The sequence below is a fragment of the Semicossyphus pulcher genome, unplaced genomic scaffold (assembly GCF_022749685.1).
Source record: "Semicossyphus pulcher isolate SPU_LCO1_2020_fin unplaced genomic scaffold, fSemPul1.0.p SCAF_3, whole genome shotgun sequence".
NCBI classification, from domain to species: domain Eukaryota; kingdom Metazoa; phylum Chordata; class Actinopteri; order Labriformes; family Labridae; genus Semicossyphus; species Semicossyphus pulcher.
In genome coordinates, this window is record NW_027211704.1 from 18,473,093 (window position 1) to 18,500,743 (window position 27,651).

Consider the following 27,651-nt stretch of genomic DNA (forward strand, 5'->3'; position numbering starts at 1 on the left):
TAATCTCCACAGATGGGGATACGTAGTGTTATGACAGCCGGTTAAAAGCCCAATAAATTGTTATAGAATAGTTTAATGAAGCAGTATTCAGCACTTACACTGTGTTCATGGCGTGATTATGTCTGAATCACCGACATAAGGCCGCAGTTGGGCAGAAATCATGATGCATCGTATTGAAAGACATATATATATACATATAACAGGCCTTTATGTTTTTCGTAGAGTGGATAGTACCATCACAGCTCTCTTGGCAGTTACACAGACAGTTTGTGGGTCTCTGTTCAGCGTCTTAATATCACCTGTGTGTAATATAGTCTGCTTCATACTCTTTTGGTTTCTGAGCCATTTTGGTCAGTGATGCGTCTCCACAACCAAACCACTGTAACCCTCCTACATACATCAGCTGTAATGACAGCATCTGCTGGTGTGACCACAGGTTACAGAAGATGTTGACACGCAGACGCTTCGGCCATGATGCGCAGTGTCAAACACATGCACACCAATCAAACTCAGAACAAGCTGGCTCATGCTTTCAGTCAATGAGGGTGAGGTTTGCTGTCTCCAGTCACACTTCCCTTAATATGAAACAGGTGCCATTCAGAGTGGGCTGAACATGAGATAAAATAACATGTTTGTGGGGAACAAACAGTCCAAAGAATGGAAGCTGCTGAGCAGCCACATTACTTCACCCAGCTGGTATGTGTTGGATTTTTAATTGAAATACATTTAAACTTGTGTGATGTCTGACATCTCTTTGATGATTTCATGGTGTCCAATTCTTTTAAAAACACTTTTTGCTATTGTTGCGTTATTAAAAAGCTTTTCCTTTTCTTTTTTGGTCCATTGTATATTCCTGCCTCTTAACAGTCGTCCACTGTGTTATCTGTTGGTTTTATATACTGGACAAACATGCCTTCAGTTATAGTGTTGACTTTCCTTTTCCATCTCTTCAGATCTTCTGGCCTTTCCTTACATCTTTTGTTCAGAGAGTAAATAAAGAACCATTTGGCAAGAGACAGTTTACCAATCTAAATCATTCAGAGTCCAAAAGTCAAGAGTCCTGACTGCTAAATGTCTAGTGCCCGGAATGACTTGTTTACTCCTCAGCAGGAAGTCACCGACACTATCTACATTGAGCAGATGGAGATCTGTGGCCTTTTATAAATAAGTACTCTGTATCTGAGTAATTGTACTCTAAAGGAATCTCTCATTGAACTCCTCATATCCTTCACAAAATGGACAACAGCTGACTCTGCCCTGATTTAACCATGTAACGGTGCTCCTGCTTCCTCACCGTCCACTTTGAAGTCCATTGAATCACTGATTCAGACCCACATTAAAGGAGCAGGTCGCTCCTGGGAAAAGCCACTGTCAGTCAAAGCTGGTGTTCTTTGTAATCAACAGAAGCAATAATATTTGAAATTGGTGCCATAGCTGTGGAGAAAGTTGTACAAACAGCTCGTGGTTTCGCCCATTCTACATTGCTACAACACCCAGCATGCATTGTGCCTCTCCTTCTGAAAGGAAATACTAACATTTTTGTGGCTCAGAGCAGTACAGAATCTGAAACATGAAGAGAATATACCCATGGATCGTCTAAAAAATCTTAGGTCTGCAGTCTACATTTCAAACCTGACGATTTTGAACGAGACACGACATCGGAGGCGGGCGTCCTAGATTGAGGAAGTGTAGTTTAGCGAGCTCCCTGGCCTCCGCCAGATGACTCGTTTTATGTAGTCTGGAGGTTTTCCAGGGCCCATTGGAGAAGCGGATAGCGTCCTCCAAAGGCACAGAGCCAAATTGCATTTTTTCCTACCATAATGGGATTAGCTCCCCATAATAGCATGATAGGACTGAGGTTGCCCTTTAAACACATACAAACGAATACAGCATCACACGATAAAAAAATACTATAAAAAGACAAAACGTCAAAAGACATTTAAAAAATTCCTACCTTTTATTTATTCTCCAATAGGCTTGTAAACATAAACCCTTCGTCTGTATGATAACTAATCCATGCAATGCGTACACTAACTCAAGTATCAGAGTTCAAACATAAAAGCCTCTGTATGTGTGATTCACTACAGTACTGTGTGGAGATATTTTCACATGGTACACAGATATCTATATAGTTTCCAAAAAGACACGATCCTCTACAAAAACAAGAGTCACAGTATTTTTCTTCATGAGGATAAAATTATCTGAGAATTTGCAACTCAAGGTTGTCAAGTGATGAAGACATCGGCGTGTTTCTACGATACATAATGATTTAAAATTAAACATATCATACAAGATATTTCAACTCATCAACTTATGAGACGAAACAAAAGAAGGCATGCTTTTTACAAAAACAGAGACAAAGACAGACACCTATAAACTGTGATTACAAAGAGCACTGATCCTCACAGGTCGGATCAATACTCAAGTTAGAAACATCAAACGTTTTTACATTGTATTTTGTGGCAAATTGATTCTTTATCTTTCATTAATCATTAAAACCAGACTTGCTGATTGTCCAGATGTGTTAGAGAAACTCATAATGTTAAAAGATTTCCCAGGAAATACTCTAAAGAGCCCGACATGTCGGGTAAAGTTTCTAAGTTGTCATTTGAACAACAACACATTTTTCCTTTCACTGTGATGAGAACAGTGTATATAATAGTACAAAGCTGCTGCCACCTGCTGTCAATGTTAAATCATATCATCGCCTCTGTTGCTCTTTGATTTCGGCACATGTCACAAACATATTGTGTGACACTGTTGCTGTAAATTGAGCTGCATTAGTGAGCAGAGTGCCACACGTATCACACACACAGTTACACCTCGATGGTGGAGGCCTGACGCAGGCAGAGGGACATCTCTGAGGGGATGTCCTGACGACTGATCTCGTTCCCGTCCAGTCGCAGTGTCTGCAGCTTGGAGAAGTTGGTCACATCCACGACGCTGCAGAAACTTCCCAGAGTGAATTCTAGAGGGACGGATGGAGTGGTCAGAAAGAATTCATTTCTGTACATATAAGGCAGCACTGCAATATGTCTTCCCAAAATACTCCAGTAAATCTACTCTAAACATCCAGCCTCACCACCTGGCCTGTATACAAGTATGGGAAATTAAACTGTGCTGCACAAGATTCAGATATTTTTAAGATATTTTGCTTTAACATGCAATGTTTAGAAAAAATAAGCAACAATCAAACATAAAGCTTGGAGAAAAACATCCATTCTTAAAGACGGGGTATTACGCTAATTCCAAGCTTCATATTTCTCTCTGTGATACCTGTGAAGTAGCGTAGAATAACTTGCAGTTAAAAAAACTTTTCTCACACTGGTGCTCTGTGCAGGCCCTCATACAGCCTCTGCCTGAAACGACTCAGCTCTGTCCCTTTAAGAAACCCCGCCCCTACAAGCCCACTTTCTTCCGATTGGCCAGCTCTCTGAAGCCTGCTGAGGCTGCACTTTGTGTCACTGAAGAAAGTCAGTAATTGTTTTATTGTTGCATATTTGAGTTAACAAAAGGTGTATTTATGCATTTGAACATGTGGATTTTTTACTTAATCACCGAATGAATTTATATTGTGTTTTCAATTAAGAACTTCCTGAATTTCTCTGATGATGATGTGGCCAAAGTTGGCAATTAATTGCACACTACAGAGTTAACTATTAACCTGTAGAAAAGACTGCGTAACCTGGCGTTCACAGCAGCCTGCAGACTGAGCTGAGAAGCCTGGGGATTACTCCAACATACTTTTACCTACAGATTTTAAACTTCACCCACGTTTAGTCTTGACATCCAACATTGTAACATTATATATACGTCTTAAGATGGGAAACAGCATTATACCCCCTCTTTAATACTTTTTATCTGCTCTTAATGGACTGTTTGGGTGCAACTGATATCTGTTCGCTTTTAAGCAAAAAAGAATCCATTCAAATCAGAAAAAATGGCCGTTTGAAATTAACAACATTTTCAAAATTTGGCACAAAATTATGTTTATGCAGAATCCCATCACTCATAGAAAAAAGCTGATTTAAGCAAATAATTTTAGGCCTTTTAATAACTTTTTAAAACTTTTTGAATAGGTTTTTTAATAAGACGTGTACACAAATGATGAATAAAACATGTAAGCGTTTCACCTTTGATCTGGTTGGCCTGCAGGTAGAGATGCTGCAGTGTCGTGCTCACGGGGGGGATCCTCTCCAGTTTATTGAAGCTCAGGTCCAGCTCCACCAGCCCCGTCACATTAAAGGTGTTGGGAGGGATACCTTTGTCAGTCAGCTGGTTGTGTGCCATTCTGACATACTGCAGCTGAGTGAAACTGCCCAGGAAGCCCTCCGGTAGAGAATCGATGGAGTTGGACTCTATGTAGAGCTGGTGCAGGTGTTCAGGGAGCCCTTCAGGGACCTGGGATCAGTGCAGGAAAATAATGAGGGAGGGCTGGAGATCATCTACTCACTCAATTGGACTTTTGAAGACACACATACCTTTGTCAGCTTGTTGCCGCTGATGTCCAGCAGTGTGAGGGATTTCAGTGCCTTCAGTGATGTGCCCATATCTGTGACAGCGTTGTCATGGAGATACAGGATGGTGAGGTTATCCATTCCCTCCACGTCTACAGCTGTTACCTAGCCAACAGCAGAACTCATTTTAAAGTCTGATGTCTCTGGGTATTTGGAGATAGCAGTTAAAAAAAGAGTGGCTCTGCATGAATGTCAAAACTCACCTTTTCAATCTTGTTGTTGTTGATTCTCAGGTCTCTGAGGGAGCGAGGGAGGCTTGAAGGGATGCTGGTGAGATTGTTGTGTTGTAGATATAAACGATCCAATCCCTCCAGCTTTAGAAAGGCCTACAGGGATGAAGCAGAGAATAAAAAACTTCCGAACATCCACAGAAGTGAAGAAAAGCTCTTTAACAGAAATGTTTCTTTTCCTAGCTAACAGAATGAGGCTAGTATGAAACAAAGTAAACAATCTTGCACTGTACAAGTCATGGGTACAAAGTGTGTTGTTATTCGTGGTATTGAAGAAAAAGGGCAACGCCAGCATCCAAACTGACCAGAATTGCAGGTATGTAACAATCCTGTTCAATGTGCTGCAGCTAATAAGCTAATTAGCTGCAACCCGACATTAGCTTCTTGCAAACTGTTTTTAGCTAAATAAATAAGAATGAGATGCTAGGAGACGCTAATGGAGGTTGTCGTGTATATCTGTAACTGCTACTGTGCAGGTGTAAGTCAAACATTTTAAACGTTCTGCTAATGAAAAAAACTTGCAAAATGCAACAGAAAAATGTGCTGTATCTGATACCATCAGCCAGTCGTGAAAATAGTATTCTTTAGACCTCTAGATCAGTGGTTCCCAACCACCTTTACCTTGGAGCCCCCCTGCTTGTATCTAAGAAAGGACGAGCCCCCCTTGCCCGCACACACGTACTCCAAAACAATAAAGTGATTAATTCCATTATTGGCAAAAATGAACACCAATCAGCCTGTAGTTCGCAGAGGTGTGGCCTATAAAGTAGCTACTATGTTTGAATGAGGACCAAATAAATATATTTTTTAATTGTTGAACAGACTTTTGATTATCAAGTAAGTGCTCCCGCAACCCCAGCAATCTTTGGCGCCTGGACCCCAGGGGGGGCCCGGACCCCAGGTTGGGAACCACTGCTCTAGAGGGAGCGCTAAGTGGAACAGCTTGATTTTAGACGGAGAGAACTGTCAATGGATTTGATACATTTTCTGTTTGTCAGACGACAAAATAAGCATCTCTAACTAGCACATGTGCTTTGGACTGCCAGGAGGTCAATGTTATCAAACCGGGGGGGGGGGGGGGGGGGGGCCTTCAGGGAACTCTGGCAGAGTTGGACAAAAGGGAGTCACGTTAAAGTTTGAAGTATTTGGGAGATTTATTGCGGCTCCGACCAGGAGTCTGACCCCCTGGGGGTGTCCTGGTCGGAGTCACTGGTGTCTGACAGAGCACGGTGGGACGGTAGAAGAATAAAGTGAGGTCAGGCATCAGTCAGCTACGGAGTGGGGCTTTTGAGTCGGTCAGCCACCAGGGTGTAAGGTACCAACCCTGGCTAGAAAAGAAAAACTTTGGTACTGTATTCCCTCTTGTCAAACTGACTCTACTCCATCTTGGGGACTGTGTGTTGTCCAAGAAGAAACATCTGTGGCTAAAAAACTGCAGTTCCTCAAGTGGCCACTTGGGACCGGCTCCTAAAGTGAGTCCAGCCCCATTATACCCCATATTAAAATGCAGATTAAACATGTATCTAGCCTGTTAAACAAAATAGCTAATAGCTAATCTGCCCATTTATCTGACAACGGTACAGGGGACGATTTTTTTTTATCTGAACCTCACCAGATTAAATTATAAAAAAGGCTTCAAGTAAGGCTTTGTCTTAGTGATAGGTGGGTGCTGCTAGCGGTCAGCTAATTCCAGTCTCTGAACTCAACCTCTCTTAGTGTTGTTGGTCCCTTATGGAGACCTTTTCCATTCAAATGTCTGATGTTTGGCTTGTTTTGTGTTTTATTTAGTAATAACAGGCTGTCCAGTAAGTCTTTGCTCCACTTCTTTTGGTTAGTGAAAATGTAACATTATTTAATTTGTATGTTGGCACTAGTAAGCAGGTATCAGTGTCTATGCTCGCCGTACCTAGCATATTAGCTTGTTCAGTGTTTCCGATACATTGATTTATTTGTATGCATGGAGTCAGCATTGCTGGTAGGTTTTGTTGATGAGAAGGTGACAGCCCTGCCTTGAAAAGGTTAATAGTTAACTCTGTAGTGTGCAATTAATTAACTGAAAACACAATTTAAATTCATTTGGTGATTAAGTAAAAAATCCACATGTCCAAATGCAAAAATACACCTTTTGTTAACTCAAATATGCAGCAGTAAAACAATTACTGATTTCATGCCACCTGCAAACCATCTGACAACCATTAAGACCAGCCTGACTGCTTCATGCTCTGAGCCCGCATGTGGCTCTGAATGACTAAGACCAGATGTGGGTTTACCTTCTTGCCAATGGCGTCAGATGTCAGCTGGTTGTGGTGCATCATGAGCCAAACCAGGTTGGTCGCATTAATGAAAGCTGAGTCGGGCACAGCTGTAATGGCATTGTTCTGGAGGTATAAGTATTTCACACCGGAGGGGATGTCAGGCATGGCCGTCAGGCCCCGCCCATCACAGTACATGGCCACTGGGAAGGTGGGGGGGCAGTCACACGCTTCTGGACACACATCTCCTGCAGAATGAGCCTGCAGGGAGGCAGGGTATCTATACAGCCAGGCTAAGGGGTCCCCTCCATGGGAGAGAGAGAGTGGAAGCAGGCCAGACAGGAGGAAGACAATCACCACACGCATGGTCTCAGTCACACAAATCTTCACTGTAATCTAACAGGGACAAAGAAAAGAGAGAAGGCAAACAAAAATGTTAAAATATAAAATATTTTTGATAGGTTTACATTGTCTGACATTTGAAAAGGATACAGATCAAAGTAAAACAGTGGAAAGTTTTGGTTTAAGGCATAATAAAAGGGTTTTGGGGGGACACTGAAGTCAAATGATCAGATTTTTCTCATACCTGAACCAACAATAAATGTTTGACCGTTTTCTTAACATTTTGACTTCATTCTTGAAAGGCAAAGTTTAAAAGAAAGACATCCCTCCTCTGCTTTTCTGCCTCCATCACTGACTCTAGTAATCTTTTCACTACACAAGCTTATATTTTAAAAATATACATATTTTTTCTTCAAGCTCAAACCCAAAATCAATGTTATCATTTGGAAGTTAAACCAACAGTCAAAGGTAAAATGCAGCCGCCAAATTTGTTTTGGATTTGTAACCGCCTGCAGAGGGGTACATTCTTAGGGGTCTTAATCCACAGGGGACCCAGAGAGGAAGTGTAAAAAGGAAAAGAAAACATCGCCATGAATGCCAGCTTTGTTAACGGTTCTCACTGCCGCTCCAAAATTGTGGGAAAATGTCCAATAATTAGCTTCAGATTTGCAGACGAAAAAAAAAACATAAGTCTGTCATCATGTGTATATTCGCCTCCTATAAGGTTTCATAGAAAAATACCTCAGAGACAGACAGACACATGTCCACACACACACACGCACACATGCAAACACATACACACACGTACCTGATCAGAGAGACTGGCCCTCCTTGTCCCCTCTCTCTCTCAGAGCGTGCTCAGGACTGGAGGGGACTCTGACAAACACTAAGTAAAAAACTTTCCTCCCCTCCCTGCTCTCCTTTCTGCCCTGCCATCCCCCCTCTCCACCCCACTCTCTGTTCCCTCGCTGTTGGTTCCTTCCATCCCCCCGTCCACCCGTCTGCACCCCATTTTACTCTTTCAAGCATGGCCCAGCACACCCCACACCCCGCTCTGGAGCCTCTTTTTCCACTAACGCGAGTGATGTGAGATGCAGTGGCTGTGAGGGATTGTTCCCATCTGTGTGCAGCGCATTCAGTCCCTTTTCGGCCGAGCCCTATTTCGGCCATATTTAGACCTTTGCAACTTTGTTTTTAACCTTTAGACTCACTCGAATACAAACACTAAACCTCAAGGAAATATTGAACTTATCTACATATTACTGTTGTTGATTATTTCAACATTTGACCAGTACAGTTATATACTCCTGAGAAACTATACAAACATGATTTAGACTTTGATTTGGTAATCAGTAATAAAACCTGTCAGTATTCACTTTCTGCCAAGCCCACTTAGTAAAGATTTTTTTGTTGCAGGGGCGGATCCAACTCTCTCCAGTCCTCTCCAACAAGCTTACATCTTGTAAAGGGTTAAATGAAAACATGTGCCACACTCCTCTCATGTTGTCTGTCTGGTCTTAATGCGGGCCTCTTCCTGTTCTGTATCTTTTCCTCATACACGCGCTCCATCTGAATCTGTGATTTTCGCTCATTTTTATCTTCCATCTATGAAAACCGTTGCAGATGCCCCAAACTATTCGATCCCTTTTTCACTCTGCTCAGTTTATTTTGTTACCATGATACGCCTCACTGAAAGGGTAATGCAACTGTTGATTTGCTGGCTAAACGTAGAGTAATGCACAGGAGGATGATATGTCTGGGCTTAATCTGTTGGGAAGTAAAACTCTATGCTTTCAAATTCTCAACACATGGAAATATTCTGTGTGAAATAACACACTCGGGGTGGAACTAAAGCAGCACCAAAGCAGTGTTGCCCTTCATGTTGACAACCTGCTGGCTTGTGTTTCCTCCACAGATCCACAAATACAGTCGTCTATTTATAATATGTTACATCTTATGCATGCCCTCTACTCTGCAAATAACAAGAAACAGGCATTGACTATGCAGAGGTGGCACACATGACTCTAGAACGAACATCACTAGTGATGTAATTGAGTGCTGTAACTAAAGGAAGACCTGTTGAGTCTGACATGACTCATTTGCTTTGTTGGCAAAAGTTAGATCAGAGAATCGATGGCATGTTTATGTCTGTTCGCAACTGTTCAGCTACGACTGCACTCCATCGTAACTGATGTGTCTGCTGTGCTTGACTTGAAATGTTGTTTCGCCAGCGTCTTGGCTAAAAGCAAAGTCTCAAGGCTGATCTGAGCTGGACAAATTCTTCAGTCCTAAAAAATCGGCAAAACTAACTTACTGACATTTTGTAACACTTTAAAACCACACAGGGTAATAAAATCATATTGCCTCTGTTTCAACAAATGCTAATTTTTAAGGAAAAACAATGGTTGAGCAATGGTTCGCCCACCTCAACACTCAACAGAAAGTAATTATAGCCAAGCGAACCTCTTAACACTTTCAGCCGCTGTTCCAGAGCTGTCTTTCAGTATCTTTGTTACTTCATGGAGGACATCTGAAAAACCTGAGCCTTTCTCCACTTATTATTGTTACCTGGCAACCAAATACACAAGACTTTAATATTTTCTTTTTCTTCCATGGCCTTGTTTGTTCTTCCATAAAACTTTCTATTGTATTGTGCACACTTTTCATCCATCCACTTTCTTTCACTTATCTGGGGTTGTGGCAGGAGGCTAAGTAAGTTAGCTGCTCCTGGGGGATCTGAAGGCGTTCCTAGGAAAGGTGGTTTATATAATGTCTCTAGCAACCTTCAAAACCTCCAAAGGGAGGCGTTCAGGATGCATCCTAATCAGATGCCCGAACCTCCTCAACTGGTTCCTTTCGATGTGAAGGAGTAGCAGCTCTACTACGAGCTCCGAGTTCTTGTCCGAGTTCTTGACCCGATCTCTAGAGTCCAGTCCTCCTGGGAAGTAAACTCACTTTGGCCGCTTCTCATTTTTTCAGTCACTACCAAGAGCTCATCACCACAGGTAGAGTGTTGGAATGTAGACTGACTGGTTAAATTGAGAGCTTAGCCTTATGGGTCAGCTCCCTCGTCACAAAGACAGTTTAGTATAATGCCTGCATTACTGCTGACACTGCTCCAATCTGTCTGTCAATATCACAATCCATTTTACTACGAGATACTTGAACTACTTTGCTTTGGCCAGTACCTCACTCCCCACCCGGAGTTAGCAAGCCACTGTTTTCTGAAAGAGAATCTTCTGGATCTTCAAACTCTGCCTCCATATCAGAGGACGAATTGGTTGGGTTCAGGAGTCCCTCAAAGTGTTATTTCTACTGCTCAATGATTTCCCCAGTCCGGGTCAACAGTTCCCCTACGCTACTGAAGACAGCCTGAGCATAAGCCCTGCTTTCTCCAAATGAGTCGTTTAACGGTTTTCCAGAACTTCCTTAAGGCCACCAAAACTTCCTTCACCATAGCCTTCCTAAACTCCTACACTACAGAAGCTGCGGCCCACCTAGCCACCCGGTACCTGTCTGCTGTTTCCGGAGGCCCCAGTGTTAATTAGGCTCAAAAGGCCTTCTTCTTCGGCCCTTCCTACACTGCCGGTATCCATTAGGGGGTTTCTTAGGTTCCTGCCACAACAGGCACCAACTGCTTTCTGACCAAAGCTCGTAGTAGCCGCTTGACAATGCCTTGAACCCGGCCCATGCGTATTCCATGTGCATGACCTGGCCTGTAATGCACAGGAAAATCTTCCAGAGATGGAAGTTGAAGACTGTGGACTTGTGGACAGGGGCCTCCACCAGACATTCCCAGTTCTGCCCCTCTCTTTGTCCAAGACATACAGCCGCAGATTGGATGATGACAACGTAGTCGTTCATTGATCTTTGGCCTAGGGAGCTCTGGTACCAAGTATACTCATATATACTGAGTCATCTGATGCTCAAACATAGTCTGTGTTATGAACAATCCATGACTGGCACAGAGGTCCAATAACAAAGCACTACTTGTATTCAGATTGGGCAGGCCTTTCTTCCCAATCACCCCCTCCCAGCTGTCTCAATCATTGCCCACATGGGCATTGAAATAGAACAACTATACAGTCCCCAGGCAGAACCCTTTCTACGACTCCGCCCAGAGACTACAAAAAGGGTGTGTACTCTGAACTGCTATACAAAGCATAAGCACAAACAACAGTCAGAGCCTTTCTCCCCGCAACTTGCAGTTGCTGAGAGGCAACTCTGTTGTTCCTCGGGAAGGACTCCAACACCACATCACTCAGCAAGGGGTTTGAGGGCATCCCCACACCCACCCGCCGCCTCTTAACCTGAGCAACTCCGTAAGGAAGCTTGAGTGGACGGGAGCCCAACAAGATCTAGCTGGTAACACTCTTACTTCAGCATCGCCTCGGTTCCTTCCCCGCTTGAGAGGTGATGTTCCACGTACTGAGAGCCAGTCTGTGCTACCGGAGATCAGTTCTCCTAGGTCACCGCCTTTGCCTGCCAATAAACTTGCATCGCACCTGACCCACAAGCCTATCCTTGTTGGTGGTGAGCCCACAGGGAACAGAAGAGCTTTCGCCTCGAGCTCAGAGGAGTGGACACTGTTGAGATGGATAGCAATGTGGACAACTGGAAGGAGGAGACCATTGAGTTTTTTTGGCTCACGGCCGGGGTAAGCCCTGCACAAAGGTCTGTATGTGACTGACTTACTGACTGAGTAACCGACTGACTGAGTGAGTGACGGTACTTTCACAGCCTTAGACAGAGAGTTGCAACATCGCAATGGCGGATCATGGAGATATTGGACCTCCACTGACGCAACTCTCGTGGCTCTACTTTGTCCCTTGCTCGTCCACTGTCCTTACCTACAGTATTTCGGCAACGTGCATCTGCTTTCAAACAGGTTTTCATTCAAGAAATCATTCCCCTTGAAGGTCCCGTCTGACTGTAGCTAATTGCTTATCAAGTTAGTTTTTTTAACTTGAAATATGGCCAGATTTCTCTCTACATTTTGGGTGCTCAGGTGCTGATCAACCAAGAAGCGATAAAATGATCATGACTTGTTAGATACCCTAAATTCATGACTTAAAGCAGAAACACTGCAGTGTTATAACCGCTCAAGCCTCCGACCCTGAGCATGATTTCAGAGGAAAATAGCTGCCGGTCAATATGATCAAGGCCTTTCAGTTGTTCTCACTGGTTGCCTGGCAACCAGCCTTAATGCTAAACTAAGCTAACTATCTCCAGGCTGCAGCTTCATATTTCCCAGATTTGGGAATGACACCAACCTTTAATCTAAATCTTAGCAAGAAAGCAGGTAAGACATGTTCACATATTCCTTTTAGACAGATTTCTTTTGTCCAAGGCTGAATCATCTGTGAGTTTTCAAAAAGCAGTTTGTCTGTCTAAGTTGAAATATCTAAAGAAAAAACGTAGGAAAGTCTGCTCTTAAAGTGGCTCAGTGCCAAACACATGTTACACAGTATGTTGGTTGTTATTTATTCTATCCGTTGTGTCCGACGTCTGACAATAAAAGGCTTATACATCAAAAAAGGGAAGAAAGGAACAACCAGATGGCTGCATTTCATTACAGCTGAGATCAAGATCTGAGTTTAGACATTTACAGGGCCAAGATTGTGATTGTTGATGATTGGAATGAGGAGGACTGGCCACTGGCACGAGTCTCAAACAGGAACCACAAACAGATACATAAAGAAACATTTTCTTTACTGCTGTTCTGCAGTTTGTTACTGCAGGATCAGAACAACCTTTTTTTGTTTCAGTGTGTGCGCAGACATCTGGGGACAGCAGATGTATCATCGACGAGTCAGTGATCTTGAGAAACCAACACTGACCATATTTAAATAGAAGTTTAACATGCTTTATTCTCACACAGCCTTTTTTTTCTCTGAATAGACCGAACGAGCTGTTTGCAGAGACACCTGTGAACTGAACCACGATGAACTCCAGCTCTTTAATCATTACTGAGGACAGACAACCTTATGAGCCTCATGAGGTTATCACCTCTTTCACCACAACATCAAAGTCCTTTTTTAAGGAGATGGTCAAGAAGACAAACACTACTGTGTATGTGTAGAGAAACACATCTATATACACAAACAAAATAAAGACCAACAGGCAAATGTTCCCGCAGGTATCATTTGACGTGAGAGGAATTGATTCTCTGCTGACCAAGACTTCAAAGTAAGAGGCCCAGTTGGACTCTGCAAAGCCCCCAACACACTCAATCCCGACCGTGACCGTCCCCCAACCCCCAAATCATGTCTGCGTCCTGAGCAGCTCTGAGGAGGGATCAGAAGATCAGAGGACCAACCTTTTCCACGCAGGCCGTGAACTCTTCACAGGAATGTCACAGGAATCTTCATGCTGAGGGTCGCTGTTGTCACTCACCTGCAGAAAAACAGATAGTATGGACAACACACGACTGATGATACTGAACATCTACTCATTCTCTTCTTTCGAGTCCTTGTGTTTATTGACAGAATGAAAGAAAGTCATTGAGTGGAAATTTGCTTTGTTTGGAGGCCATTGTTTAGCCTGAAAGGGACTGAATGGAGTTATTATGAATGTATGGCAGTCAGATGTTCTTTCATGTGGCTGCCATACAGATTCACATGGCCCTAATCAATTTTAAATAATAAGAAATGCTGATTTTCTTTAGATGTTAGATCATGCAAATATGTTTTGGGTCTTGCAACAGAAGGGAGTGAAATCCCAGCGACGAAAAGGGAGACAAAACAACGATGCAATCTGTGGCTTTATCTATATGAGTTTATCTTTTACTACATGGTTTGTCCATTTGCAAGTTGCTCTCTCAGACACACACACATAAAGATGTTTGTCACGGGATGTTGTTTTGACTTACATTCATGTCTCAGACATTAACCTTCCTCTTGACCATAACCATTACAAGCTCAACCCCACATTTTACAGAAATTTAACCAAAAAGCATGTCTGAACCCAGCAATTAAATTAACCTTGTGCTAACCAGAGTATGGTCTCCGCAATGTGATTTATACACACAGGCTCACCCTGCAAATACCAAGTGAACAGCGGTTGGCCCTTTTGAATGATCCTTCACAGTAATCCTTCTTACTTACTGTATGCCAAAGAAGATATACTAAGTACTTCATGGCATAAATAACACATATCCATTAAGAAGATGCACCCAAGATGACACACATGCATTTAAGAAAATTCCTTCTAGAAATGATAAAGATTTGGTCTTTCCTGGACAATGTGTCTCCTGAAGGTAACTTGAACCATGACACCCCAGGGCACAAGGGGCAGCATAAACCATGCGATAGAAAGCAGATGTCCAAGCACACACACGCACACACACACACACACACACACACACACACACACACACACACACACACATAAATCATGCACAGATGTTAATGATTACACCACGTGAAAGCTTCTCATCTTTTCCTCAGACAGATAAAGCAGCACATTTATATGTTTGTTTGTTGATAACAGTTTTAATTACGGGTCTAATCTTCATCCTGGTGTCAACAGGCAAAATTGCAAAATCTTCTGTGAGACACTCAAGAAGGAGAGCTTGAAAATAAGTGGTCCAAGGTGCATGAAAGTGTGCCATCAAAACCCTGACAGGGACCATCTGTGTCGTAGAGGGCCGTTTATTACTGTGAAAATCACCTTTCCACCAATAATGTCAAAGCCTAGTATATTTCTTCTTGTTAGTCTGTCCAGTGGTTGTAATACATCCCATTACACAAATGGATCATTTATTGGTGTTAATGTTGATTGCAGAGAAAATGGTGCCCTCTAGTGTCACTGAGAGGAACTGTTGGGATACAAATTGATGCAGCAGATGGTGAAAGAAGAAGAAGAAGCAGGAAAGAGACTATACTATATTTGTATTTTATAACAATATGATGCTTTGGAACGTCAGCTATTTCAGTTTCTCAAAGTAAAGTGTAACCAATGAAAGTATCTGTCTTTCTGTAAGACTGACATTCATAAACATTTGGTAGAATAACAAGAATAATCCCAGACACAAAACGACACAATGTCATGTAGCTGCTGCATGTATAGATACAGTTTTCTAGTGTGTTACCTCCGACCTGTAGATCAGAGGAAAAGTGTGAAACTGTTGGTGTGTTTAGCGTCACCCACATGCCGGAGACAAACAAAACATTTGCCCACTTTTAGAAGAGCAGCTCCTGAGCGCTACAGGAGGTCAAAACCTCCATAGGTAACCGATAACAGGTAAGATGTTAAGGAGGAAACTTTCATTACATGCTAACTGCTGCATATGGACTCCACTTTGTTCTGTGATGTAACGTCATTTTTAGATAGAAAGAACACGTGTAGTGTTTATTAATAATATTGATTTTCTTCAAATGGTCTGCTTACGTTCTTATATTAGTATGAGTACTGTTATAGTGTTTGGAACTGTCTGTCTGTGATCAGCTTCAGGGCGTGCAGGATAACCTAGTTGAGGATCTGCTTTACCTGCCAACGCTCAGACAAGAAAAAGCCTGAGGGCAAATTCTTCTTCAGGAAAAGTAATTATTGTGATGACACATTAACAAGAAAACATACCCACTTAATACACATGACGTACGTTTTAATTGATTTCCCTTTTTACTGCCTTTCTTTTTATCAGGAAGTAACAGCACGGTTGACGTTACAATAATGATGGTGTAATTTTTGTGAAGCATCACGTGTGGTGGAGGTGTGTAACTGTAACAGGCCGTCACATGACGAGACAATTGTACCTGCTGTTTTAACTAAAGTTGTAAGTGTGTGTTTTATTCAGATTAAGATGATAGATGAATAATAATGGATGGCACAAATGAGTGATATGTGACTTAATGACTATTTAGGTGTTTCTTCTGTATTTTCTGTGATTTCATCAAGATACTGACTTCCTGTTATTGCACACGTGGGTTCAGGACAGATACTTTTAATGCTGCCTACACACATGTGCAGACTATTGATATTGATTATTATTTCACATACATTTTTGTTAATTTGGAAGATCCTAAGAATATTTCACACGTTCCTTTTGAGCCTTAACTGATTCGTCTTTTGTGAATTCAATCCTTAATTTGAATTTTAGCATTGGGATATTAAATACTTTACTTTTACTGGTATTTCTAGAGACTTTCAAAAAAAAAGCACCAAGAAAAGTTTGAATTTAAGACTTAGCTCTTCCGTTTTCTTTCTTTTCCTTCACTGTCATTAGTGAAAATGAGAGTTTCTATGTGTGTCGGTGCAGATTGAGAGGTTGAGGTCTGTCCCAGCACTCACTGGCTGAGGAGGAATTGAAATATGCACTGCATTATATGATTACTACAGTAATACTAATCATATTCATTTACTCACTTATACTTGTTTAAAAAAATATACTGTATGTGACAGAAAACAAAGCCCTAGTCCTTATAATAAGATCAGAAAATATAGTAAATACTGTATTAATGTGTAGAGATTTAGTAACGTGTCAGTGAAAGGTGTTATTCTGGAGCAGAGTGCTCAGAGCCCGCAGAGGACGCAGGCAGACTTTTCCATTTCCTGCTCCTGTTTATGAGTTTAGCAGACGGAGCAGAGCTCACATTGTGGAGCATGGTGAGAAGCTGCCAGCAGCCTGCTGTGACACACTCTGTACCAGCTCCTTTTCATGTTTCCAGAAACACTCACCCAACCAGTTAGCAAACAGTTACAAAAGCAGAACTGTTATACAACAGCGTGATTTATACGGAACAAGTGGAAACGGATCGAAAATAATTACTCCCTTTGTTTTACACACTCTAACGGCATGTCAGACCATGTGTTAGTGCACTACCTTTATCCAGATTAAAATATCTCAACAAATGTGAGACAGACATTAGACACAGAGATCCATGGTGCCCAGAGGATGTTTCCTAATGCTTTCCTCTAGTGCCACCATTCGGTTGGCATATGTGGAGAAACATTATAACTATCTGAAGGACTGCCATGTAATTTTGTACAGAGATTCGTGTCTATCTAATTAAGAACTGATATAACTTCGTAAATCCCTCCTTTTTTTACTAAGTACCATCATTTAATCCAAATGTAAATGTCTCTCTCTCACTCTTTATTACCAAAAACCTGCAAAATGTAATAACTATACATTTGCATCCAAATCAGTTGTACTTTGTTTATACTAATTAGCTAATGTAAGCATGGCAACAATCTAAAATAAAATAGCAAAAAAGACTAACATGCTAACATTGTTGTTGTAAGCAGGGTGGCATGAGCATTTAGCCCTGTTTTATGGTGTTTCACCAGTTGTAGAAATAGTTTCCTTAATGGCACAACAGTTATTAACAATCACAAATTAACATATAACATTGTCATTAGCAACTTGTAGTAGCGGACGTTAGCTTAGCTCAGCGGTTTAATCGGCGGCCCCGCTACAGCGGCTACGGCCTTTGATGTGGTGGCCCTGTGTTCGGTTCCTGCCCTCTGCCCCTTGCTGCGTGTCATCCCCCTTTCTCTCTTTGCCTGTTTCCACCCCTATTAACTGCCCTCTCTATAAATAAAGGCCAAAAAAATAATCTTAAAAAAAACCTCTCACACACACTCCTGTGTACTGTTCCCTTCCCTTCACATTAACTGTAGGCCTTTGGAAAAACAACACTTAAACAGCTCAATCTGATAACATCATTCACCCAGATTGAGTGGAAGATTAAACATTGAAAACGTTGTTCATGCTTCGTTATCTCTCTGCAAAGAAAAGGCAACCATTATGTCATGAATTTGGCTGAACTCCATTGTGAGTGTTGTACCGCGTGTTTCGTCCTAGAGGGCGCTCTCTCCCTGCTCTGATAAGGAAACGCCGCCTCCTCTTTCCCTCTCCTGTTCTCCACCTTGCCTCTGTTCTCACAACGCTCCTTCAGCTCGGAGAGAGGGGCTGGAATCGTTTTCCTCTTTCTCTGCTCTGCTCAGATGCTCGCAAGAAGTTTCTTCCTTCACAACACACACACACACACACACACACATGCAGTCAAACACAAACAGATGGAAAGAAACACACACACATACAGGCACACACAAGGACACACACTTCCACACACAGAATGGTCTCTTTGGCTCCCCAGGTACTTTGTGTCTTTTAAGCTTCTAGGCAGAACACATGCTGAAGATCCCATCACGCAGACACACTCACATGAATACACACATTTTCACACACACTGGAAATATACTTTTATGCTAATTAATAATTTTCTCATATCCCCTGACAGATCTGATTCCTAACCCAGTCACCCCTCGTTTGATTTCTTCCCTGCCTTTGATTCCCTCTTCAGAAGTGCTTGCCACACTTTTCACCAGGGCTGAGGGACGGGAGACGGAAGAAGTGAGCGAGCGAAGATTATGGAGGAGGTCTGGGGTCTGGGATGTGGGCAGCATTTGAAGAGGAGGAATGTAGCAGACAGTGGGTAAACATCGCCGGTAGCTTGAAAACACACACACACACATACAGCTCCCGAGGGTTTCATTGAGAATCTAAACAGCCTGTCTCACTCTGTAGCTTCTGTCCAAACAGGTAAGTGTCAATTTGTTGTTGGCTTTGCGTCTGCTTCGCTTCCCTCTCTTGCAGGGCCGGGTAAACTGGAAATGTGTGAAGCATAATGTGATGACTGTTTATTTAATTACTGCTGCTGAGGCAGGATTGCTTAATCTCTCTACAACCTTTTGTGCATGTCCTGTGAGCAATAGTGCAAATGAGAAAAAATACTATGTTGCAAACATGCTGATGAAGCCTAATTTCCTGATGATGCAAACCTTTCTGACAACCTGTTGTGTCATACAGCAACTGAGAGTCTGTGTGTGTGTTTGTGCACTTTTTTGCACATCAGCTTTGTGGGAATTACTGTAACTAACAGCAGCTGTGCATGCAGGGAAAACATGTATTCTTCTCTCTCATATTAAATGCTCGATTGCAAGAAATGTGTGCAAATGCAGCTATCTGAAATGCAGTTCAAACGGTGCCGTGCATTTTCCATTTATTTAATTCTAATTAATTTCATATGTAAAACATGACATTAAGAGAGGCTGCTATCAAAACACATGATCCTGTTTGACCTCACAATTTAACTATGTTTTGTCTCGATTGTGAAATCACAGTTTATATTCACATTCATGGGTTGCATCTGTTCTTAATGACAGACTCCAACAATGGACAATAGTGTTAGTGCACTTAAGTTTGGGGACCGATCAAACAAAGTCAAGAGTCTCCAGACGCTCCAGACATATTCACTGCTCTGTGAGGCTGAACTTACACATAGCGATGCTTTGCTCTACGTGCTAATGCTAGGGAGACGATGCTAACATGTTAGTACAAGTTAGTACTTAAGTTAGTATAGCTAACAACACCACCTGCTAATTAGCATTAAAGACAAAGTACAGACAGAGAATGTCATTAGTTTGAATTAAACTAATCCTAAGAAAGAAACTTGGGCTCACCACAATTGTTACCGTGGTTAACATGAATATTTGTACTAACTTTCATTGCAATCCATTTGATAGAAGAAGACATTTACTTGCTTTCATAGATATCAATCACATTAGCCCCTTTTACTTTGCCAGTTCAAGTCGGGACCATTCCGCCCAATGTTACGTTTCGTCTTCTATGTAAAACGCACGGAGGCAGAATGGCGTAACAGAGGCGAAGCGGCGGAGCCAGCAGGGCGGAACAGCGCCGTGTGTGTATTTGAAGCACGCTCTGTTCGTTTTCAATGCTTTTAAAAACACACACTGGGGCGGAGGTGTGACGGCCAGGGCGGAGGTGTGACAGCCGGGGCAGAGGTGTGACAGCCGGGGCAGAGGTGTGACAGCCGAGCTATAGTTGAATGGGTTTCAGTCAAAACTAAAAATGTCAACCTGGAGCTTGGGGAAAACTCAGGGGACTAAAAAGCATTTGGGTTTATCCTTAGTGAAACATGAATGTCTGCGCATAGTTTCATAAAAGTATTTGTTGGAATGTTTCTGTTTGGACTAATCTGGTGACCACATTGGCATCTTTAGATCAAAGCTGCAGGCTTAAAAATATCTACCAATGAGCGGTAAACCGGATGCTGCAGAGGTAGAACAGTTTGAAATTCAAGCTCTCTGATCCTGCAGCGTGATAGCATGTATTATTTCACCTCTGTGCCAGATAAATACCCACATCAAACACTAAACAGAAAGCCTTCTAAGTAGACCTTCTGTAGAGAAATGTTCAGTTACCAACTCAGACATCAAAGTTATGTCACTTAGGTAAATTTAAGGCTTGACATAGCTCTTGTAGGGCAACAGAAGACAACATACAACTTTGTCAGACTTGTGCTCATTATGACTTTGACATGTAACACTCTTTTGTCTTAATTTAACAGCTTTGTCTTATTGTTGCAGGAATACCTCACCAGCCGTCTCCATGGCTCTCCTCTGCTGCACCGTGGTGGTGCTGCTGTGGGTTTTTGACTCTGCCTCAGCCACTGCTGTTCACATGGACTATGGGGGTGTTCCTTTGTGGATTAACCGCCTGCTGGGTGAGCCCAGTGTGCTGAGCCTGCAGGGACGGATGGACCGAGCCTGGTTTCGAGCCAACAATCCTCAGGCCTGCCCGCAAGAGTGTGATTGCCCCATCCACTGGCCCACAGCGGTGTACTGCGAACACAGAGGCCTGGCAGACATCCCTGACAGCCTGCCGGGCGGAACTCAATACCTCTTTCTGCAGGTAGGACAAACACAGACACGGGCACTAAGAGTGTGTTATTCTAACAGTGGTTTTTGCTTTCCTGTTCATATAACCACAGTACTGACCTCACCTGCAGTCCACTTTATATATTTAGGTTTAACTTTTAGGTGTAAAAAGTCAAAAACATCAGGCTTTTTTAACTCTTGTGTTCAGGGCAACAATATCTCCTCCTTGTCGTCTTTGTACCTGGCCAACATCACTGGTCTACGCTGGCTCATCCTGGACAACAACCAGCTGCAGAGCGACAAGCTGTACCAGGCGGCCCTGCAGAACCAGACAAAGCTGCAATACTTATTCGCCAACCACAACCACCTGAGATCAGTTCCCAACGCTCTACCGGCAGGACTCAAACAGCTTCGACTGACCCACAACCAAATCAGCAGCATCAGCCCCGAGACTTTCCAGAAACTGCATAACCTGACGCTGCTGCTGCTGCAGGGAAACAGACTGCAAACCATCGCAGAGGGAGACCTCAAAGGTGGTGTGATGTGTCATTTCCTTTCTCTGTAAATTCAGACCTGCCAAATGATAGTAAGAGAGGGAGAACAGCACTGCTTTATCCTGCTCTTAACCTCAGACAAAAACAATACAACAAACAACTTTTTCTATTACGTGGAGCAGCAGTGGTTTTCTTACTTATTCCATAGCTAATAAGGTGGTTGGAGTCAAGGGGTTGTTTAACTCATCACTAATTGATTTCCATTCTTTCAGTAAACACATACATCATAATCTTCATCCTCATCTTGTAGGCCTGGTCAGTCTGAACCTCCTGGACCTCAGTGGCAACTCGTTCACATCCATCCCGAAGCATTTACCCCCGTCTGTCCAGCAGCTCTATCTGTCCAACAACCGTCTCTCTGGGCTGGATGAGGACAGCTTTGAGGGATTTCTCCAGCTTAAGCACCTTCGTCTGAGTGACTGTGGTCTGAAGAGCCACGGCATCCAAACAGAGGTCTTCAACGTCTCCAGCCTGGTTGAACTGGACCTTTCTTATAACAAACTCACCACTGTTCCCACTGTCCCCACCTCTCTGCAGTACCTCTACCTGGAGGCCAATAAAATACAAGGTGAGATGCACACAAACATAAAGGCCCTGTTTACACCTGGTATTAGCAGCCGTGCTGGGTGATCTCTTCGCATCTGGCATTAAAATGCGTCTCCACGTGCGTCTTGAGTGACTGCATGTGACTCAAAGCAGAGAGAGAGAGAGAGACCTCATCTGGAGACAAATGCAATGTCCCCTAATTGAATCAATACAGGTTTTAATTTGTCATGTATTTTGTGCACATCCTGCTCTAATGCGTACACTTTGTTTGCACATGCTGGGAATGACATGAAAACATAATAAAGAGACAGCAGATAAGTATCAAATCAACAACAACATAAAACATTAAATCAGGCCTAATACCTGCCCTTACTCAGAGAGTAGGCGTTCCTTAAATGTGCCTTGTACTTAAGGATGTCCACCTATGATCGGATCATTAAGACGCTTCTTAGTATCAGGTGTAAACAGGGCCATAGAAAACGTGATTGCACACAGACACAAGAGTGCGGTCACTTTTCACACAGTGACTGCAGCGGCGTCGCTGACTTCATGCCTTTGAAATGTTAACTTCCCACATCTGTGCACACATGTATTCAGTTTACAACCCAACAATGCACTCACTCCTTGCGACAGCACAGTAAAATATTACTTGAGTTGTGTGGCTGTCCACCTGGGGACGGCAGACACTGACAACCCTGCAGCGAGGGGAAAAGAAGAACTGTGGAAAATGTGAACTGTGAAAGAAAGCCGCACAGAAACACAGCCGGCCCCAATCACCGCACATGGACGCAGTAGGGGCTGGTGTGGAGCAGCACGCAGGGAGAGAGAGAGGATTGACTCAGGCACATGGAAAGAGAAGAAGTAAGAAGAGGGTGGAGGAGAGCGGGAGGAGGGAATATTGGACGGCGAGAATAAGAGAGAGTGGTATGAAAACATCTGCGATGGATTCAGAGGCCAGTTGAGCCAGAAGAGCCAGAAGAGCCAGAAGGGCCAGAAGCACATGCTGTTCCCCCTCTTCATCATCTCCTCTTTCCTCATCTCTTTCTCTGACGCTGGCCTCTTTTTTTTTTTTTAACTTATATGATTTAAATCCCAGAGCAGCATGTCTCACATGACCATCTGGCAGCAGCGTCCTAGTGCACAATTTTGGCTCCTGGGCTCTGGCAAAGTGAAAGTGTGTTCTTGTTTCTCGATCTACCAACGAGACAGAGCGACGACAAAACTCTTACAATAACACACACCTCATCGTCTAGCTACTGCGGTTCCTGTCTGCCAAAGCCCACAGTCTGGGCCGAGGGAGGCTCTACTACTGACAAGAAGTGAGAAAGCAAAAGAGGGTGTTGTGGTTTCCTCATGCTCCGTGTTGCACCGCAGCACCTGCCAGACGCCTAATGGGAAATGCAGCCTGTATGAGAAAGAGGGGCTGCTCAGAGCCAATCAGATGCGGCAAATCTCAACTTGTGATTGAAGTGCTTCATCTTAACAATTTACATATGATGAACACATGGTGCATCAAAGCTTTCTGGACTGCTTTATTATCTACAACGATTTGACATGACAGCAATAAGCAAATGGCTGTCACTCTGGTGAATTACGAGTCTTTCAAAATAAAATGTCTTCTGTACATTTGTCTCTTTTCTCTTGCATCACAGAGTTCAACGTTACTAGTTTCTGCAGAGAGGTGGGACCAACGTCCTACTCCAGGATGAAGATATTACGACTGGATGGAAACAAGATGACCTACCAACATCTGCCGCCCGACTGGGTCTTCTGTCTGCGAGTGCTGGAACGTATATACGTCTGAATACACCCCACGAATTTGCACTAAAAGTAGGATGACTGTATGAGACAGTCTAGTGACGCAAAGAAAAAACGTGACTCAACTTAAGATTTCTATTAGCCTTAAAGCTATAAACCAGAGAAGAGGTCTCTGATTCATTATGTCCTGCCAGTGACTGAAGGGAAAACAAACCGTCAAAAGATGCCAAAGCTTGAACTTGTACACTAAACCAGTGTTATTTTATCGGAATGCCAAAAGTCTTCAAAACATCTCTCATATAACCAGCACATTCCCAATCCTCTCTCTTATTCCATCTTCTCCAAGTTCGGCCTCAGCAGGGCCGTACATCTGTGAGCTATTACTGAGTAGGAAGTTTGACAAACCCTCTCAGCTCTGACTGTACAGAATAATAAGCTCTGTTTAAACCGAGCTGTCAGAGGGAAACCTGTATGAATGGCAAAACTCAGTAGCTTTCCTGTAAGAGTATCTGACTCAGTAAGCTGGACCGTGTTTGACCAGCCACATTAGTCCAGTCATGGTGCTGGAGGATGAAGATGTTTGACTCAACTATGAAAGGTTTTTACTCTTTCCAAGTTTTTTTTTAAAAATATTGTCACATTTGATTGAAAGCTGATGTCCAGGATCCTGAGGATTCAATTTGGTCTGCACAAGCAACAGAAAAATAAAATGGGCTCTGACATCATGTTGTGCATATTTGTGTCTGTTATTTTAAAAAAGCTGCTACGGTACTTGTTAACCTCGAAAGGCAAGCATGTAACCTTCATCTTTCCAGATAGTCCAAGTGCATAGATGTGTTAGAAATGGACACACTGAACAATTACCAATAGGTAAGAACAGTAAAAGCTGAATAAGTGTGCACATTTGCTGTACATACTCAACTCTATTCAGTTTGTAGCTATCTTTTGTAGAGTGTAAACAAGGTTTTTTGTACAGCTGAAAAAGGTCAAATGGTTAAAAAACGGGCGGCTGTGGCTCAGTGTCCTAAGACAAGACACTTAACCCCGAACTGATCCTGAAGACATAGCCATCGGGTATGAATGTGCATAGATCTGAATGGAGATTGGCATTCAGGCCTTTACCAATGACTGTATATATAGATAGACGACGCGTCTCCAATCTGCTCATATTGTATGAAATTGATGCCAAAATAGCCCCTGTGATAGGCGCTGCCATCTTGCGATGGTGATGTCATTCGGAGCCAGAGACTGCGCAGTAGAGATCGGCAGGTGGAGCGGCCGTAGCCACTTCCGCTAACAAAAACACACACTTACATTACCGGCGTATTTAACAGCAGAACAGCTTCTTTGTGTTGGTCTGAAGCAGAAGTTCACAGTTAGGTAAACTTCAATGACTGTAGTGATTGTTTTAGTTACATTTCCTTCTTCTACTCTGTTAATCCAGAGCAGATCGGCTGCAGGAGCCTAATTTGTCAACAGAGCTGTCAATCATCCTTTTTACAGCATCAAATAACTAATTAAAAATAAACTGGTAGGAAAAATGAACACTAGCACTCAGCATGATAAGAACTAACTATAATGACAGAAACCATGTTTGAGAAACTTGTACTTGGCGTGTATTTAGATTCTATACTTTGACTCATGTCCCATCTGTTAACATGGAGGAGGCGGGCTTTATGACCAATACTGCAGCCAGTCAGCAGGGGGCGCTCCAAATGATTTGGCTTCACTTTTAGATAGCTGTCACGTCGTCCATCTTTTTTATACAGTCTATGGCCTTTACCATCAGTGTGTGAATGTGTGTGTAAATGGGTGAACATGACTAGAGAAGCGTTATATAAGTACAGTCCATTTACCATTTAAAAGAGATAATGGAGACTCATGCAGAAGCAGAAGCAGAGATTTCAGTACTGTACCCTTTGGCCTTTAATCGGACATTAAGGGATTTTTAATGTAGTTGACCTCTATTTCTGTATAACAACTCTGCACTCACTTTATGTCAAGCCTGTCATTTGACACGACGTCATCTCACAGTTAATTCTTTTTTAAAAAAGAGCTCCAGACCACAAAGAATCAGGTCTCACACTATAGATATATGCTGTTGATCAGGCCTCAGTGTGACTGACCTCATTAACAGTAATGCAGCATTTCTTTGTAATCCTGCAGAATCCAAGTCATTTTTTTTACGCACTTTCTGTCGCTTACACCGTTGAATGCTGACGTCTGTGGAACCTCATTGAGAAACCTCAGGAGGTCTGGAGTGTGATTTTATCATTCCAGCTCAGCGATGACACACCAATAATAATACTATCATTTCTTCTGAAGGCCGCAGGTTACATAGGAAGTGCTCGTGAACTTATCGTCACTGTGGTTTTGTTTACTCAAATAGAAGACTGGTATGAGCAGGTGTTGATTTCCTCACAATGGTAGTTCTTCCTAATGTTAAAGATTTCCCCATCAATACGAGATATAGATCATATACATGTGAGCTGGTTCCATAGTAATGTAAAGTCAGAATACTACGATGAGAAAGATCAGTTCTTCAGTGCCATCACTTTCAGGTTAATAAATCAATTTATTAGGTTCCCCTAAACACTAATTATGATTGATTATGATTAATCAGTTTGTTTAATTTAAATATAGCTAATAAAACATAAGAAATACCAATGATCATAAAATCATAAAAAAGTCTTTATAACTTAATATTTTGTGGCACAGTATGTCATCTTTGGACCTCTTCCTTACACCTGGGATGGATATCACTGTGTAAGAGGGAAGATATGTGTCCTATGTTTTCTTAATGAGGACTTTTATTAAGACACTTATGTAAAGACACTTCTGCAGACAGGCGCTCAACTACTGTCCAAAAACTTCTCAAAGAACTTATTGTGTGTGTGTTTGTGTGTTCAGCGTACCGTTACTAAAGGCACTGCCATATTTTCCAGGTGACACCATGTCTTTTAAGTGTTTATTTGATTGTCTGATCAGACCGGTGTTATGACTAGACCAACATTTAGAGGAAGGACTCACTCACTCAGAGTATTTATGAGGGATGAGTATTTACCAAGTCTGTGGACGCTTGTTCCAATGACGACCAGCCGCCGGTCTACAGGGTAGAGGTCATGATGGAAAGTTCACTGGTTCCATGTTGCTGCTGAGAGGCTGTCAACACAACACAAGCAGTGCATTTGTAGTTACATCATGCTATCTTAAAAGACATTCAGCTGAATCTGTTTATTCAGTTTTTACCGAGTATTAGATGGGAAGAGTGACCACTTTCGTATCTGTCCTTTAAATATGAAGCTTGAGTTAGGACATGGTTAGCTTAGGTAGCTTGCTAGCATGTTGTTGTCTGGCCAATAAATAAGCTAGTCACATAACCCCCGCAATAAACAGAATTTCTAGTTTTTACACCTTGTTTTTGTAGTACTGGTTAAAACAAGATTCATAATTTTTTTCAGCTGACAGAGCCAGGCTGGCTGTTTCCTTTGTTTGTAGTCTTTATGCTAAGTTAAGCTAGCCTGCTACTAACTAAAGCTTCATGTAACGGACAAAGATGATATGGGTACCACTATTCTCATCAAACACAAGGCAAGAAAGCAAATTGTTGCATTTCCCAAAATGTCTAGCTAGTCATTCAACCCTGTTTAACTTCTCTGTTACCTTTATGTAGGTCATTGCCTCAGAAAAAGGTTTGTGCTCATTCTCAGCTGCTCGGACATTTTTTTTTCTTTTCACCTGCACACCCTCTCTTATTTAGTGATAA

At 42.5% G+C, this 27,651-nt stretch overlaps 2 protein-coding genes across 3 annotated transcripts; one reads left to right on the plus strand and one right to left on the minus strand.

The window, feature by feature from the left end:
- Positions 1-1,956: 1,956 nt before the first annotated feature.
- fmoda (fibromodulin a) lies at positions 1,957-8,198 on the minus strand. Its single transcript, XM_069678526.1, has 6 exons — positions 8,150-8,198; positions 7,018-7,395; positions 4,721-4,843; positions 4,482-4,622; positions 4,134-4,401; positions 1,957-2,968 (listed from the first exon to the last, which is right to left on the minus strand). The coding sequence occupies exons 2-6, from the start codon at positions 7,363-7,365 to the stop codon at positions 2,817-2,819; spliced, it is 1,032 nt and encodes a 343-aa protein (XP_069534627.1). The 5' UTR covers positions 7,366-7,395; positions 8,150-8,198; the 3' UTR covers positions 1,957-2,816.
- A 10,134-nt stretch (positions 8,199-18,332) lies between these two features.
- On the plus strand, positions 18,333-24,594 carry LOC138606169 (lumican). 2 transcript variants are annotated; one of them, XM_069678634.1, is made up of 6 exons: positions 18,333-18,443; positions 18,588-18,778; positions 20,737-21,061; positions 21,236-21,560; positions 21,832-22,149; positions 23,780-24,594. In XM_069678634.1, exons 2-6 carry the CDS (start codon positions 18,741-18,743, stop codon positions 23,929-23,931), a joined length of 1,158 nt encoding a protein of 385 aa, XP_069534735.1. In that variant the 5' UTR covers positions 18,333-18,443; positions 18,588-18,740; the 3' UTR covers positions 23,932-24,594. The 2 variants fall into 2 exon arrangements, with proteins under 2 accessions (XP_069534735.1, XP_069534734.1); XM_069678633.1 differs by having other exon boundaries at positions 18,333-18,778.
- The last annotated feature ends 3,057 nt before the right edge of the window (positions 24,595-27,651 follow it).

Excerpts from the sequence above, each read along its gene's own strand:
- fmoda (XM_069678526.1), bottom strand. The coding sequence starts at position 7,365 with ATGCGTGTGGTGATTGTCTTCCTCCTGTCTGGCCTGCTTCCACTCTCT. Across the intron at positions 4,623-4,720 it reads ACAACAACAAGATTGAAAAG|GTAACAGCTGTAGACGTGGA; the intron begins GTGAGTTTTGAC and ends GCTGTTGGCTAG. Across the intron at positions 4,402-4,481 it reads GCGGCAACAAGCTGACAAAG|GTCCCTGAAGGGCTCCCTGA; the intron begins GTATGTGTGTCT and ends CACTGATCCCAG.
- LOC138606169 (XM_069678633.1), top strand. The coding sequence starts at position 18,741 with ATGTGGGCAGCATTTGAAGAGGAGGAATGTAGCAGACA. Across the intron at positions 21,561-21,831 it reads CGCAGAGGGAGACCTCAAAG|GCCTGGTCAGTCTGAACCTC; the intron begins GTGGTGTGATGT and ends CTCATCTTGTAG. Across the intron at positions 22,150-23,779 it reads GGAGGCCAATAAAATACAAG|AGTTCAACGTTACTAGTTTC; the intron begins GTGAGATGCACA and ends CTTGCATCACAG.